Below are 13785 nucleotides of genomic sequence, written 5' to 3'. Positions count from 1 at the left end.
TTAGGCGGGCGCGCGCCTAAGTTGGCTCCGCCCCATCCGTACCCCGGCGCGCGCTCCCCTGTTCTCCCGCTCAGCAACGACAGCGGTGCTGTGTGCGCGTGCGCGCGAAATAACGGCCGCTGGCGGAGGGAGGTGGGGGGGGTGGGATCGTTGAAGGGGGGTAAGAGAAGCCGCCCTGTCTCCCGCGCGCCCACCACCTGCACCATCGTCAGCCAATCAGCAGCCGTCTCAGGGGTCTCGCGCTTGGGGCGACTTGGGCTGCCGGGTGGCTCCCCCGTCCCTCCTCCTGCCAGAGTCCCTCCCGTGCCTCCCCCCTCCCGCTGGCCTCGCGCGCGCTCGCGCTCGCGCCCGCTCCAGCCTCTTGTGTGTCCTCGCGCCCCCCGCCCGCCCTCCCCGCGCGCAGTGTGCTCCGCTCCCCCCACCCTCCTCCTCCTCCTCCCCCCTCCCGCCCGCCCCGCGCGCCTCCTCCCCAGGTTCCCCCTCCCCCACTGCCGCCTCCTCCTCCTCCCGCCCCAGGGTGAGCGCGAGCCACCTCCCTCCCTCCCTTCGCCATGGATCCCAGCAACTGGAGCAGCTTCATCTTCCAGGTAACAACCCCCCTCCCCCCGCCCCCCTTCTCACACCCCCTCCTGCCCGCCCTCCCTCCCGTCCCACCCCCCCTCCGCGCGCCCGGTGCGCGCGCAGCTGTCCCCCTCCCTCCCTCGCGCCCTCCCCCGCCCTCCCCGAGGCGCCGGCTGGGCGCGCGCGCGGCGGGGGCCGAGGCTGCTCCCTCGCTCCCCCCACCCCGCCCCGCCAGGCTCCAACCGCCGCCGCCGCCGCCGCCGCCGCCGCCGCCGGGCCCCCGCCCCCGGCCCCCGGCCCCCGGCCCCGCGGGGCCTCCCGCCCCCACCCAGGGGGCGTCGCCGCCGCCGTCGCCGCCGCCGCGCTCCGCGGCCCGCAAGGCGCCCTCCTTCCCTCCCTCCCTCCCGCCGGCCGGGGTGCGCGGGCGGCGGGGCGGCCCGCGGGCCATGCGTTCGGCGCGGCCCAGCCCGGCCGGCCGGGGGCGGCGCCCCGAGCCCGGGCCCCGCGCGGCCCGCGCCCCCGGCCCCCGCTGAGCCCTGGGGGCCCCACCGTGGCCGAGGCCATGTTCCCCGTGTTCCCTTGCACGCTGCTGGCCCCCCCCTTCCCCGTGCTGGGCCTGGACTCCCGGGGGGTGGGCGGCCTCATGAACTCCTTCCCGCCACCTCAGGGTCACGCCCAGAACCCCCTGCAGGTCGGGGCTGAGCTCCAGTCCCGCTTCTTTGCCTCCCAGGGCTGCGCCCAGAGTCCATTCCAGGTGAGTAGGGGCCGGCCGTGGCGGGCCGTGGCGGGCCGGGAGGGCGCCGACTCGCGGCCGCGGCCCACACGGTCCTTGTCTCTGCAGGCCGCGCCGGCGCCCCCACCCACGCCCCAGGCCCCGGCGGCCGAGCCCCTCCAGGTGGACTTGCTCCCGGTCCTTGCCGCCGCCCAGGAATCCGCAGCGGCTGCTGCGGCCGCCGCGGCTGCGGCCGCCGCCGTGGTTACTGCACCCCCGGCCCCCGCCGCCGCCTCCACAGTGGACACAGCGGCCCTGAAGCAGCCCCCAGCGCCCCCTCCGCCACCCCCGCCTGTGTCGGCGCCCGCTGCCGAGGCCGCGCCCCCCGCCTCTGCCGCCACCATCGCCGCAGCGGCGGCCACCGCTGTTGTCTCCCCAACCTCGACGGTCGCCGTGGCCCCTGTTGCGTCTGCCTTGGAGAAGAAGACAAAGAGCAAGGGGCCCTACATCTGCGCCTTGTGCGCCAAAGAGTTCAAGAACGGCTACAATCTCCGGAGGCACGAAGCCATCCACACCGGAGCCAAGGCCGGCCGGGTCCCCTCGGGTGCTATGAAGATGCCCACCATGGTGCCCCTGAGCCTCCTGAGCGTGCCCCAGCTGAGCGGAGCCGGCGGGGGAGGGGGAGAAGCGGGTGCCGGCGGCGGCACGGCTGCAGTGGCCGCCGGTGGCGTAGTGACCACGACCGCCTCGGGAAAGCGCATCCGGAAGAACCACGCCTGCGAGATGTGTGGCAAGGCCTTCCGCGACGTCTACCACCTGAACCGACACAAGCTGTCGCACTCGGACGAGAAGCCCTACCAGTGCCCGGTGTGCCAGCAGCGCTTCAAGCGCAAGGACCGCATGAGCTACCACGTGCGCTCACATGACGGCGCTGTGCACAAGCCCTACAACTGCTCCCACTGTGGCAAGAGCTTCTCCCGGTGTGCAGGGGCCACAGTCGCCCACTAGGCCGGTGGGGAGGGAGGGACGCCTACAGAGGTGGCCTGGCCTTGGCTGGCGGGGAGGGAAGCGGCTCCGAGGATGGGGAAGGGGAGCCACTCCCAGGGAGGAGGGAGGAAAGCCTCTCCTGGTTACCAGGGAGCAGGGGGTGGTACTTTGCAAAGGAGGTGGGTCTTTGGGTGGAAGGATAGCTTCGTGTGGGAGGAGGAGGAGGAAGCCGGGTTGGATGGGAGGGATTTCCTGCTTGTGTAGGACCATGAGTCTTTGGGAGAAAACGCAGGGACTTTTAAACAGCCTGCGATGGGCAGCTAGGCAGACTTGAGGCAGCACCTCCCAATCTCAGGGCCTCGGCCCTAACCCCCCGACCCGAACATATCCCCAGGCCGGATCACCTCAACAGTCACGTCAGACAAGTGCACTCCACAGAGCGGCCCTTCAAATGTGAGGTAGGAAGCCCGCCTCCTCCTGTCCTGGTTATCATGATTTTGAGCCTCATTGTAGTTGTCTGAGTTCAGCCTCTCAGACCCCCTTTTTCTCTCTCTTCTTTTTGCCTTTTCACTCCATTTTCTCATTTCTTCCTCAAGGCCTCGTCATCACACTCCCATTTCCTACAGATCAAAGATCCCCAAGGCTCTGATCCCTTTAACCTCTTGCTCCCTTCTCCCTACTCCCCGAAACTTTAACTCTCCTGTGACACCCCCCCACGCCCCTCCCCCCTCCCCAGAAATGTGAGGCAGCTTTTGCTACGAAGGATCGACTCCGGGCGCACACAGTACGACACGAGGAGAAGGTGCCATGTCATGTGTGTGGCAAGATGCTGAGCTCGGCTTATATTTCGGACCACATGAAGGTGCACAGCCAGGGCCCTCACCATGTCTGTGAGCTCTGCAACAAAGGTACATGCTCAGGGATGTCAAGAGGGCCAGGGAAAAAGGGGAGGCACAAAGCTGGTGGCTTTTCCACAGATGTGGGTTAAAGGTGCTGTAGCCAAGAGCTCGTGGCATCTAGAGCCCTTTGGGAGGCAAACCAAGCAGCATTGGGAACAACTGAACATTGCTAAATTCTGAGAAGCCATAGCTGGAGGAGACGATCTACCAGAAAGATTCAACCTCCTGGGTGTGTGGGGGAAGAATTGGAAGTGGGATATGGCTGCTTTGGGAAAGAATTAGTCGAGAGCCAGTCCCCATGGGTCAGAAGGCAAGGTTCAGCCATGTAGCCACAAGTTCTTGTCTCCAGCTCCTGGGCAAATGGAGTACACTGGCAGGAGTTTAACAAGCACACATCCTGGCCCAGTAGCAGAAAAAGTTTCTTTTAAATGCACTTAACTCAGTAACTGGGCTTAGACTGTGGGACACTGGAGGGAAGGGACACAGCCGTCTTTCCTGAGAGTCAACCCTTAAAGTAGCTAGGAATCAGTGTCCTATTGTCCCTGGAGAGATCTCCCAGCCATGAAGAAAGAATGAGTTCTGTGCTTTCCAAGACTGAGAAGTAGGCACCACTCAAATCAGGCCCCTGGTTCAGGGAGGGGCCTTGCCTGTGCCCCACCAGCCCCAGCAGAGTAGTTGGCCCCAGGCTACCAAGGATGTGGTGGGAGGAGGACAGGGCCATCTGAGAAGGGCGTCCCCAGCCTAGGAGAACAGCCCCGTCTCTGGGGTCTCCATCTGGCTGACCCCCACCCCCCATCCCAATCCACCCCCCCATAGGCTTCACCACAGCAGCATACCTGCGCATCCACGCGGTGAAGGACCATGGGCTCCAGGCCCCGCGGGCTGACCGCATCCTGTGCAAGCTGTGCAGCGTGCACTGCAAGACCCCTGCCCAGCTGGCCGGCCACATGCAGACCCATCTGGGGGGGGCCGTCCCCCCTATCCCGGGAGATGCCCCCCAGCCACAGCCCACCTGCTGAGGGGGACCCCCGCACCCACCAGGCAAGGCGTGGGGCATGGCTGGGGGGCGGGATGGGGTGTGTGGGACAAGAGGGCTCAAAGGGCCCTATAGGGGATCTCAGGAAGGTTAGGGATGCCAATCTATCACTCAGGTTAGGGAGACTCCAGGGCCAGGGAGGGCCCTTCAGGAGAACTGCTCTGTCTGGGTAAGGAGTCAGGCCAAAGCCTCTGGGGACCAGATAGGAAGTTAGCAACGGCTGTGTCCCAGGGGAAGTAGTCTGGAAAAAGAGTCTGGGTTAAGGGGTATGGCTCTTGCCATTCAGGTCGCGCTGTGATCCTTGGTATTTCTCACTGTGCAGGTACTGGTGAGGTTTGTCCAATGGCAGCAGCGGCAGCAGCAGCGGCGGCAGCGGCAGCGGCAGCAGTGGCAGCCCCTCCCACAGCTGTGGGCTCCCTCTCTGGGCCCGAGGGGGTGCCAGTGAGCTCTCAGCCACTTCCCTCCCAGCCCTGGTGAGCTCCAAGTTGGTGGGGGGAGAAGGGAGAGCAGAGAAAAGCCCCTTGGTACAATCTCCTCTCCCCCTCTCTTCCCACCAACTCTCTTTACTCCCTCACCAACCAAGGAGCCTCCAGAAGGAAAGGAGGGAGAAATGTGTTCTTAGGGGAATTCACTAGATTTAACGATTTGTTTCTCCTGCTCCTCTCTTCTCCCTACCAGAGCTGACCCTTATACACACCTGTTCCCTTGGTTGTGTTGAAGTCCCCTGGACAGTGGGCAGGGGTGGCAGAGGACAGGAGCAGCCACTGCCCTCACCCCCTCTCCTCTCTGTAATCCCCTGCCCTGCCCTCCCAGGGATTTGTGAGCCTTTTCCCTCCGTGGTCCTTGCTCTCCTCCTTCCAGTCCTCTCCCTTCTGTCTGCTGCCCCTCCCTGGGGAGTTGGTGCTTTTTTTTTCTTTCTTTTTTCTTTTGTTTTGTTTTCCAGGGGGAGGGAGGAGAGGAAGGAGGGGAGTCAAAGATTCTGTCCCAGAGAAGGAGAAAGTTGAGATTAGAGAAGGGGCAGAAGCAGGGAAGGCAGAAGTTCATTAGGTAGGGTTGTTGGGGTTAGTCCCTAAACGTCATCCTACTTGAAAATCTGTGGGGGTGGGGAAAGTCAAAGGGGGCAAAAGAAGGAGCCACTAGTGCCAGAGGCAGAACAGGAGATGGAATCTGAGGGGCCCAGGGTAAACAAGGGGAACCAGGGACTAGAGGTGCTTCCTGGGGGCAGGGGGAATGCAACCAGTGTCTCCCCCTTCCCTCTTCCACCCCAGCTCCTGCCCTGGTCTTTTCTTTTCATCCCTCTTCCCCATGACAGAAGCTGTGGCCCTGGCCATGTCATCGTGTTCCTGTGTCCCCTGCATGTTCTTCACCCTCCACCCCCCTCCTTTTGCGCGGACCCTATTACAATAAATTTTAAATAAAACCTGGTTCTGGCTCTGGGTTCAATGAATTTCTTTCACTAAGCCCCTTGTCCTTACTTCCTAGGGGGTGGTTCTTGTGCCTGGTATCAGTCCCAACCTTGCTTTGCTGTATATAGCTCTGTGCTCTGGCTCCTCCTTTCCCAAGGACAGCCCTCCGGGTGGCAGCACAAATTTAGGGTGTGGCCAAGGCTCCAATGGATGTGGAAAGCAAGTTCTAGGGCTCCCAGGTCTCTGGGGAAATAATCTGGACAGGTCCAGAATAACCACTAAAGGTTTGAAGAGGCCCAGGTTAGGCATCCAAACAGCTATTGAACATAAACACTGCTCTCCCTTGGTTGTACTCATTGCCAGCTGCTCAGGACCCTGGACAAATACCTGCACAGCCCTGAAAAGCCATCATGGTTAATGTAGGTGCAGAAAGGTTGAGGGGGCCTGAGCCCTGGGGCCAGGAGCAGGAAGGTTCAGAATAACTGCACGATCTCCGCATCGGGCGCCCTGCATTTGCGGTGGATCCTCTGTCCTAACCCCTCCTGCTCCAAGCTGTCCCTGCAGGCTCCATTGGAATTCCCTATCCTTGCCTAGCTCCGTCCTTTCCAAGAACCCTTTCCTGAGCCTTCCAATATCCATTTTCTGCTGCTCCTTCCCTGGGGATAGGAAGATTTACTGTTCTGCAGTCTCCCGTCTCTTGAAACCCCACCCTACTTTTCTGCAGCCTCCCCAAATTTTGCCCCATCTCCCTTGCCCTCTTTCTGCTGTAGGGGTGCCTCCACCCATTCCTGCCTGCCTCATTAGTTCCGTCTCCTCGCAGACCCCCGTCAATGCCAGGACCCCCGGTGACCGTTGGCGGGAGGGGCCGAGGACTTAGGAAGGGGGCGTCCCGCCGGGAGGCGAGGGAGGCGCGCGTGGGAAGGGGCAGGGAGGGGTCGCGAGTGGTCCCTGGGTCTGTTGCCTTGGTAACGCAGGGCCTGGCACGCGAGGCTCCCTTGGGCTGGCCGGGAGGGGCCGGAGGCGTGCAAGGGGCGGGGGCGGGCGCGCGGCGGCAGTGGAGCGCAGGGGAGGGGACCAGAGAAGAGGGGACGAGCAAACGCGAGGAGAGAAGAGGGGAGACCCGCCGCCTCCCTCCTTCCTAAGCTGACTTGCTCCCTCCCGGGCTGCGGCTGCTGCAACGGCGGCGGCAGCGGCGGTGGCGGTGGCGGTGGCGGTGGCGGCGGGAGCAGTCTGAAGGCCGGCGTCGAGGTGAGACTGGGACGGACTGAGGCTGCGGGTAGGAGTGGACCTACAGACGGCCTGATTGCACGGGAATGCGGGCGCCTGGAGAGCTGGAAGGTGGTGCTGGGTGCCCCGCGCCATGGGGAGGAGGAGGTGCCAGCCCGCGGAGGGCGAGGGAATCCCTAAGAGGGGCTCAGAAGCAACTCAGGAGATGCCCAGGTCCCCTAGGAAAGGGCAGGGGTGTCTGCGCCCCAAACGCGCAGCAAGAATACCTGCACCAGGGAGGAGAGAAGGATGCCGAGGGAGTGGAATGTGTGTGTGTCCGATCCCCTGCCCAATCTGCTTGTCAGAGTTTCCTGGTGGCGGCTGCACAGTTTGTTGATTTGGGGGTGCTGGGGTATCTGCTGGGATGTGAGAGACTGGATTCTGTTGGGCAGACCAAAGATGAGACCCTGAGGAAAATCTTGTTTATAAAAGTAATTTTCTTCCACCGGCGCCCATGTTGGAAGCTTTGAGTAGAGCACTTCTCCCCCAGATGTCCCACCCCAAAACAAAGGAAACCCCAACTTTTCTTCTTCATCCCAGAGACAGCGCAAGGCTGGCCTTGAGACAGGAGCCTGGCCCTCTTGGGTCTGCAGTGCTGACAGCCCCACTTCTCTCCTCACACCAAGCCTGTCTCGTCCTCTTGCAGGGTTTGCTACTGTCTGCTGTTCCCTCCTTCCCACAGGGGTTCTCTCCCCTCTCCCATCTCAAGATGGCAGCCAGCAGCTCTGAGATGAAGGGGGTCGAGGATTGTCCGGAGACCCAGGGAGAAGGGCCTGGCCATTCTGAAGCTGGAACTGGCCCTCTCCAGGCCCTAGCAGAGGTCCCAGACCAGCCAGAGGCCCCACAGCCAGGCCCAGACACCACTGCAGCCCCTGTGGACTCAGGGCCTGATGCTGGGCTGGCTCCAGAAACTACAGACACCCCAGCTGGGGCCCCAGAAACAGCTCAGGCCACAGACCTTAGCTTAAGCCCAGGAGGGGACTCAAAAGCCAACTCCATCCCTGAAGAGGCATGCAAAGAGCCAGCATCCAAACCAGAAATGAACAAAGAAGCCCCTACAGACCAGGGGTCTGAGCAGGAGTCTGCAGCCCCTCCCAAGCCAGCCTCAGAGCCTGCTTCCCAGCTAGACTCCCAGTCAGACCCTCAGCCAGCTTCCCAGCCCACCCCCAAACCAGCCCTTCAAATAGAGCCCCCTACCCAGGAGGACCCCACCCCTGAGGTCCTGACAGAAAGTGTAGGGGAAAAGCAAGAGAATGGGGCAGTGATCCCTTTACAGGCTGGGGATGGGGAAGAGGGCCCAGCACCCCAGCCTCACTCCTCACCCTCAACAAAAACGCCCCCAGCCAATGGGGCTCCCCCCCGTGTGCTGCAGCAGCTGGTTGAGGAGGACAGAATAGGAAGGGCCCATAGTGGGCATCCAGGATCTCCCCGAGGTAGCCTAAGCCGCCACCCCAGCTCCCAGTTGGCAGGTCCTGGGGTGGAGGGAGGTGAAGACACCCAGAAACCTCGTGACTACATCATCCTTGCCATCCTGTCCTGCTTCTGCCCCATGTGGCCTGTCAACATCGTGGCCTTCGCTTATGCCGTCATGGTGAGCCCCAGGATAAACCACACTTTCCCTACCCTTTCTGCATGGTTCCCACTGCCCCACTTATATAGCCTTTGCTGGTCCTGCCCAGGATCTAACTTTCTGAGCCACCACTGCCCTACCCCTTTGGTGGGAGGAATATGGAGACCTATGTCACACAGCCTCACTGACCTGTGCCCTCTTCCCCCTTCCTCCCGTAACCTCATGGGGCTGGCCTCTGGACGACTCACCTGATCCCTGCTGGGCTGGCTTCTCCTGACCTGGGCCATGGCACCTCCACCCCACACCCTAACCCCAGTCCCGGAACAGTCTGCAGCAGGGGGACGTGGATGGGGCCCAGCGTCTGGGCCGTGTGGCCAAGCTCTTAAGCATCGTGGCGCTGGTGGGGGGGGTCCTCATCATCATCGCCTCCTGCGTCATCAACTTGGGCGGTGAGTGGGGGTCAGGGACACGCAGGGGAGGAGTGGAAGGGTTGACAAGGGCAGCTTTACTAACCCCTGCCCCTGCTCTCTCCTGTCTGTCCTCCCTACTTCTCCTTTGTCTCTCCTTGTCTCCCCTTTCTCCCTGACCCTGTCTCTGTCTCTCCCTCCCTCTCCTCTCCCACAGTGTATAAGTGAGGGGCTCTGCCCTGCATTCCAAGACTTTTCTTCCTGTTGGGAGCTGCCTTGGGCCCATCCCTCCCTTGAGGGGAGCCCAATCGATGGCCCTGGCCCCCATCCCTAGGGACCAAGGGAGCCTGAGCGGCCTTGTTTACAGCTTCTCTTCTGTTCCTGCATCCTGCCAGGCTCCTCTGCCAACCGTAGGCCTCCCTCTTCCCTGCACTGTTTCCAACCTCCCTGCACTTCTGCCTGTGGATAGCCCCTCCAGCCTCTTGGCCTCCCTAACCCTGCACTTCTGGAAACCTTCCTACTTCTGGAAGCCTCCCTGAACATCTCCCAAACTCTCTGAGCTCTCAGCTTCCCTGCATCTCTCCCCACCTCCCTGCACTTCTCCCAGCCTTCTGAATTCTCTGAACCTCATCCTCGTCTTCCTTCTCCTGACTTTCATTGTCTTGGCATCTAACCTGGTTCCTTTTCTCCATTCTTTTATCATCTTCCCTCCCCTTTTTACATCACCCACCCCCTTCCTCTTTCTGCCTCCTCATCTTCCCTTAGCATCCTTTCCTCCACCCTCCTGCCATCATTTATTCTGCAAGAGCTCCAGCACTTAGATCAGGGTGGGGGAAAGGGAGCAGGGTTGGGAGAGGGCTACCTAGCCTGGGGCTCCGACTGTTCTCTGCTGGGACCACCCAGGCTCAGACCACCCCCTCACCGGGCGCCTTTTGGGTCGCAGAGCTGCAAGCCAGGCCCCATCTGGGGACTTGTGCAATGGTGGAAGCAATTCTGAACACAGGGAAGTAGGGAGAGGCGCGGCGGTAGAGGAGTCAGCCGGGGTTGACCGGCCCACCTGGGTCTTTTAACCTCAGCCCACGAGCTTCTTGCTTGAAGGTGTAAGGGCTCGGGCCACTTGCGTGCTTTGTAAGGAAAGAATTTTAAAAAAAAGAAAAGAAAGAAAAATAGGACCAAAGCTCTCAGCAGCCCAGAGCGAGGGAGGGGCGGGTGAGTTCTATAATTGTTTTCCAAGAGGACAGGGAGGTTGGTTGCACGCGACAGCCACTAAGGAGGCAGGGAGCCAGCTACGACGAGGTTCAGAGTTGGCGGGTTTTTTGTTTTCTTAAAAAAAAAAAAAAAGTCTGGGGAAAAAACCCTAAAACTCCTTTAAGAAAAATATATCAAACTGATTCTCCCTTTTTGTATGCTGAATGCTGCATGAGTCTGAGTCTGAAACACCAATAAACGGAGACTGCATGAGACTCGCCTCCAGTCTCTGTTGGTCCCTGCGTTCGTCTGCCCGGCCAGAGCACTGCCTCCCGGCAGAACCCAAAGGATGGTATACGCATGCGCCGTCGTGGTGGCCATCTTTACTGTGGGCCAAAGCCTGTTATGCCAGAGGCCTACCTGCGCATGTGCAAACCTTCCCTTGCCTTCCTATCCCAAGTAGCTTTGACTAGAGCGGAGCCTCCCGCGCCATTTCTATGCGCCTGCGTACTGTGACTCTGCGCAGCCCGGGAGGCGGGTCTTAGCTCCAGGTGCGTACCGCCGCTGAGTTGACACGGCCCCCAACTGCGAGGTCAGGCGAGAGGGTGCGGGGTCCACTTGTGGAGAGGAGTGATATGAAGGCGAGACTAGTGGCTCCGCCCCTCTCTGGCTCGGAAATTGGATTCTGCGGGTCCTCGGGACCGTCAGAGTGCCGGATCTCGATCCTTGGGGTGGGACCCTACCTTGCAGGGGTCTGAGCGCCCCCTCCTGGGGGTAGGCGCTCTGGCCACTTAGAATACTGTTGGAGCCTGATTGGTTGAAGAGAGATTTTCCTAAAACCCTGGGGATCCCAATCACTTGGGGCGGGAGGACCTGGTTTGGTACTCCAGCATTTCCTATATTGTTAGGCCCCTTCCCTAGTGGCTTATGTCCCTTGCCCGGGGTCAGGGAGACATTGCGTCCACCACGGCGGCGCCTCTGTCTGAAGAAGGGGAAGTGACTTCCGGCCTCCAGGCTCTGGCCGTGGAGGATACCGGAGGTCCCTCTGTCTTGGCCAACAAGGCCGAGGAAGAGGGGGAAGGAGGACAGGAGGAGGCCGAGCATGCCGGGCCCGGGACTGAGGAGGCAACAGAAGTACCCAGAGCCGAGGGGGAGGAGCGTGTCGAGGGAGAATCCGAGGACTGGTGCGTGCCCTGCAGCGATGAGGAGGTGGAGCTGCCCGCGGACGGACAGCCCTGGATGCCCCCGCCCTCTGAAATCCAGCGGCTCTATGAGTTGCTGGCTGTCCAAGGTACCTTGGAGCTTCAAGCGGAGATCCTGCCCCGACGGCCCCCAACACCCGAAGCCCAGAGTGAAGAGGAGAGATCTGATGAGGAGCCGGAGGCCAAGGAAGAAGAAGAGGAAAAGTGAGAACGCAATCTTACACCTTGTCACTGGGACTTTTCTCCTGATGCCAGGAAAAAATAGGGAGGGGAAAAAAAGTGGGACCCAGGAGCTTAGAAAGTGGAAGAAGGGAACAGGAAAGGAAGAGCCGACAGGTTGGGGAAAAACGTGTGGGTGTTTGGGAGGACTACTCTTACCCTTCATTCTTTGTCCACCTGTCCCAGACCTCACATGCCTACGGAATTTGACTTCGATGATGAGCCAATGACACCAAAGGACTCCTTGATTGACCGGAGACGCACCCCAGGTACAAGAGGGAAAAGTTTGGGGAGGAGGTGAAGGGCCTCTCCTCCCAGTTACATCAAAAATGACTCCCCTGAAGAGGCCTTTGCTGGGTGCCTCAATTGTCATACAACTTGTAGCTGCTCCAGTGAGCTTAGGTTAATTCTCATTCTCTCTCTCTCTCTTTTGTAATGGGCATTCACCGAGTCACATCCCAGTCCTTCTTATTCTGATACAGGATCTCACCAACTTGCTTAGGGCCTCACCAAGTTTTTGAGTCTGACCTCAAACTTGTGAACCTCCTGCCTCAACCTCCTGAGTTCCTAGGACTACAGGCGTGCTCCACCATGCCTGTCCTTGTCTTATTTTGATAGACTATTACAGATAGTTCTATTATGTTTCCCGTTCCTTTTATCCTCTCCTCAAAAGTCCAAGTCCTGTTCATTATTATCTAGTGCCACATCCCTGTACTACTGTGTAAATTACTTAATCTGACCCAATTTCCCACCTCCATGACATTCTAGAATATACTCTTGAGTCATTCTTTTTTGGGGAGGGGAGGGGGTAACAGGAATTGAACTCAGGGGCACTTGACCACTGAGCCACATCCCCAGCCCTATTTTGTATTTTATTTAGAGACAGTATTTCACTGAGTTGCTTAGCACCTCACTTTTGCTGAGGCTGGCTTTGAACTTGAGGTCCTCCTGTCTCAGCCTCCTGAGCCTCTTGAATTACACGCATGCACCACCTCGCCTGGCTCTTGAGTCATTCTTGATTTCTCTTTTATTACCTGAACATTCAAGCCAGCAGCAAGTACCACCAGCTCTGCTCCACAACGTTTCCAAGTCCATCTGTTAATGTCTGCCTTCAGCTCCATACCTTCATCCATGCCACCATCTCCCTTGCCACAGTTACAGTAGCTCTTAACTTACCTCCCTGCTTCCAGTCTCAGCATCAGAGTGGTCCTTTTAAAACAGAATTCATGTCACTTTTCTGCTTAACATCTCCAGGGATTCTATTGCAAGGGTTGGGGGGAGAGCATCTGAGATTCCCCCTACCATCTCTGAACAAACTTTTCTTCCTGCCCCAAGGCCATCACGCTTGCTCATCATGTTAGTGGTGCCTTCTCTTAACTCAAGACTTTCATTGCTGTGCCCTTCTCCCCATTTATGGTCCAGTTTCAGACCTTAGAATCCCCATGCTGAGGCCTGGAAACCTGGGTATTAAGGAAGCTCCCCAAGTGATGAGTAAGATCCACTCCCTCAATTTCTTCAACATTTCCTACCTTCCTCTTTAGGAAGTTCAGCCCGGAGCCAAAAACGGGAGGCCCGCCTGGACAAGGTCCTCTCAGACATGAAGCGACACAAGAAGCTGGAGGAGCAGATTCTTCGTACTGGGAGGGACCTCTTCAGCTTGGACTCAGAGGACCCCAGCCCAGCCAGCCCCCCACTCCGGTCATCGGGGAGTAGTCTCTTCCCTCGACAACGGAAATACTGACTGTTGTTTTTACCGCCTCTATGATGCAGAGACTGTATCTGCTAGGGCCTGGGCCCTCTTTTCCTAACTTTCCTAACCCAGGATGCTGGGAAACTTGGGAGAAAGAACCCCAAGCTCCCAACACAGCACCTTGCAGTGTAATGCCAGATTCGTGGGACCCCCAATAGACCTCCAGGAGCCGAATCCAATGCAATCACACAAGAGTCTTTATTGCAAGCTCGAGCCTGGACTCACAACCGTTTCCGGCGCAATGGTCCCAGGGAGTGAGTTCAGTGAGATTTTATAGGTTTTGAGGGGATACTCTATGTGTCACAACATCACATAGCAAATCATTCCATATCGCGGGAAAATCAAACAACAGCTCTTAATATTGATTAGCACATTCACTGGCGGGAGCAAGTTGGGTAGGGGTGATTGGTTAGTACTGGGGGGGGTGTCCTTTGAACTGATTGGCTTAGGCCACGAGGGGTGTACCTGCTAAACTACATGGTTTCCCAACATGTTATCAACCACCATAAACTACTGGGCGGGAGACGGGGGTCATCTGGCATCCCAGGTATTTTCTCTATCTCCTGCTGACTGGAAGCCCTT

At 59.4% G+C, this 13785-nt stretch overlaps 3 protein-coding genes across 5 annotated transcripts; all 3 read left to right on the top strand.

Moving 5' to 3' along the window:
* Positions 1-1041: 1041 nt before the first annotated feature.
* Maz (MYC associated zinc finger protein) lies at positions 1042-5619 on the top strand. Of its 3 annotated transcripts, XM_076839868.1 has the most exons (6): positions 1042-1315; positions 1403-2253; positions 2655-2718; positions 2997-3168; positions 3976-4200; positions 4518-4604. In XM_076839868.1, exons 1-5 carry the CDS (start codon positions 1124-1126, stop codon positions 4176-4178), a joined length of 1482 nt encoding a protein of 493 aa, XP_076695983.1. In that variant the 5' UTR covers positions 1042-1123; the 3' UTR covers positions 4179-4200; positions 4518-4604. The 3 variants fall into 3 exon arrangements, with proteins under 3 accessions (XP_076695983.1, XP_076695984.1, XP_076695985.1); XM_076839869.2 differs by lacking the exon at positions 3976-4200 and having other exon boundaries at positions 4518-5619; XM_076839870.1 differs by lacking the exons at positions 2997-3168; positions 3976-4200; positions 4518-4604 and adding an exon at positions 2857-2988.
* Positions 5620-6791: 1172 nt separating this feature from the next.
* On the top strand, positions 6792-10396 carry Prrt2 (proline rich transmembrane protein 2). Its single transcript, XM_077105971.1, has 3 exons — positions 6792-6849; positions 7514-8458; positions 8754-10396. Exons 2-3 carry the CDS (start codon positions 7577-7579, stop codon positions 9021-9023), a joined length of 1152 nt encoding a protein of 383 aa, XP_076962086.1. The 5' UTR covers positions 6792-6849; positions 7514-7576; the 3' UTR covers positions 9024-10396.
* Positions 10397-10556: 160 nt separating this feature from the next.
* On the top strand, positions 10557-13382 carry Pagr1 (PAXIP1 associated glutamate rich protein 1). The gene is made up of 3 exons (XM_077105970.1): positions 10557-11438; positions 11640-11722; positions 12995-13382. The coding sequence occupies exons 1-3, from the start codon at positions 10960-10962 to the stop codon at positions 13192-13194; spliced, it is 762 nt and encodes a 253-aa protein (XP_076962085.1). The 5' UTR covers positions 10557-10959; the 3' UTR covers positions 13195-13382.
* Positions 13383-13785: the final 403 nt, after the last annotated feature.

The sequence above is a fragment of the Callospermophilus lateralis genome, chromosome 19 (assembly GCF_048772815.1).
Source record: "Callospermophilus lateralis isolate mCalLat2 chromosome 19, mCalLat2.hap1, whole genome shotgun sequence".
NCBI lineage: Eukaryota > Metazoa > Chordata > Mammalia > Rodentia > Sciuridae > Callospermophilus > Callospermophilus lateralis.
Note: the sequence above shows the minus strand (reverse complement) of the source record. Positions and strands in the feature narration are given on the sequence as shown.

What these genes read in the sequence shown, in the direction of transcription:
- Pagr1 (XM_077105970.1), top strand. Translation starts at nt 10,960, where the DNA reads ATGTCCCTTGCCCGGGGTCAGGGAGACATTGCGTCCACCACGGCGGCG. An exon ending in AAGGAAGAAGAAGAGGAAAA is followed by an intron (nt 11,439 to 11,639) that starts GTGAGAACGCAA and finishes CACCTGTCCCAG; the next exon opens with ACCTCACATGCCTACGGAAT. An exon ending in TGACCGGAGACGCACCCCAG is followed by an intron (nt 11,723 to 12,994) that starts GTACAAGAGGGA and finishes CTTCCTCTTTAG; the next exon opens with GAAGTTCAGCCCGGAGCCAA.
- Maz (XM_076839868.1), top strand. Translation starts at nt 1,124, where the DNA reads ATGTTCCCCGTGTTCCCTTGCACGCTGCTGGCCCCCCCCTTCCCCGTG. An exon ending in TGTGGCAAGAGCTTCTCCCG is followed by an intron (nt 2,254 to 2,654) that starts GTGTGCAGGGGC and finishes ACATATCCCCAG; the next exon opens with GCCGGATCACCTCAACAGTC. An exon ending in AGCGGCCCTTCAAATGTGAG is followed by an intron (nt 2,719 to 2,996) that starts GTAGGAAGCCCG and finishes CCCCCTCCCCAG; the next exon opens with AAATGTGAGGCAGCTTTTGC.
- Prrt2 (XM_077105971.1), top strand. Translation starts at nt 7,577, where the DNA reads ATGGCAGCCAGCAGCTCTGAGATGAAGGGGGTCGAGGATTGTCCGGAG. An exon ending in CCTTCGCTTATGCCGTCATG is followed by an intron (nt 8,459 to 8,753) that starts GTGAGCCCCAGG and finishes CCCTAACCCCAG; the next exon opens with TCCCGGAACAGTCTGCAGCA.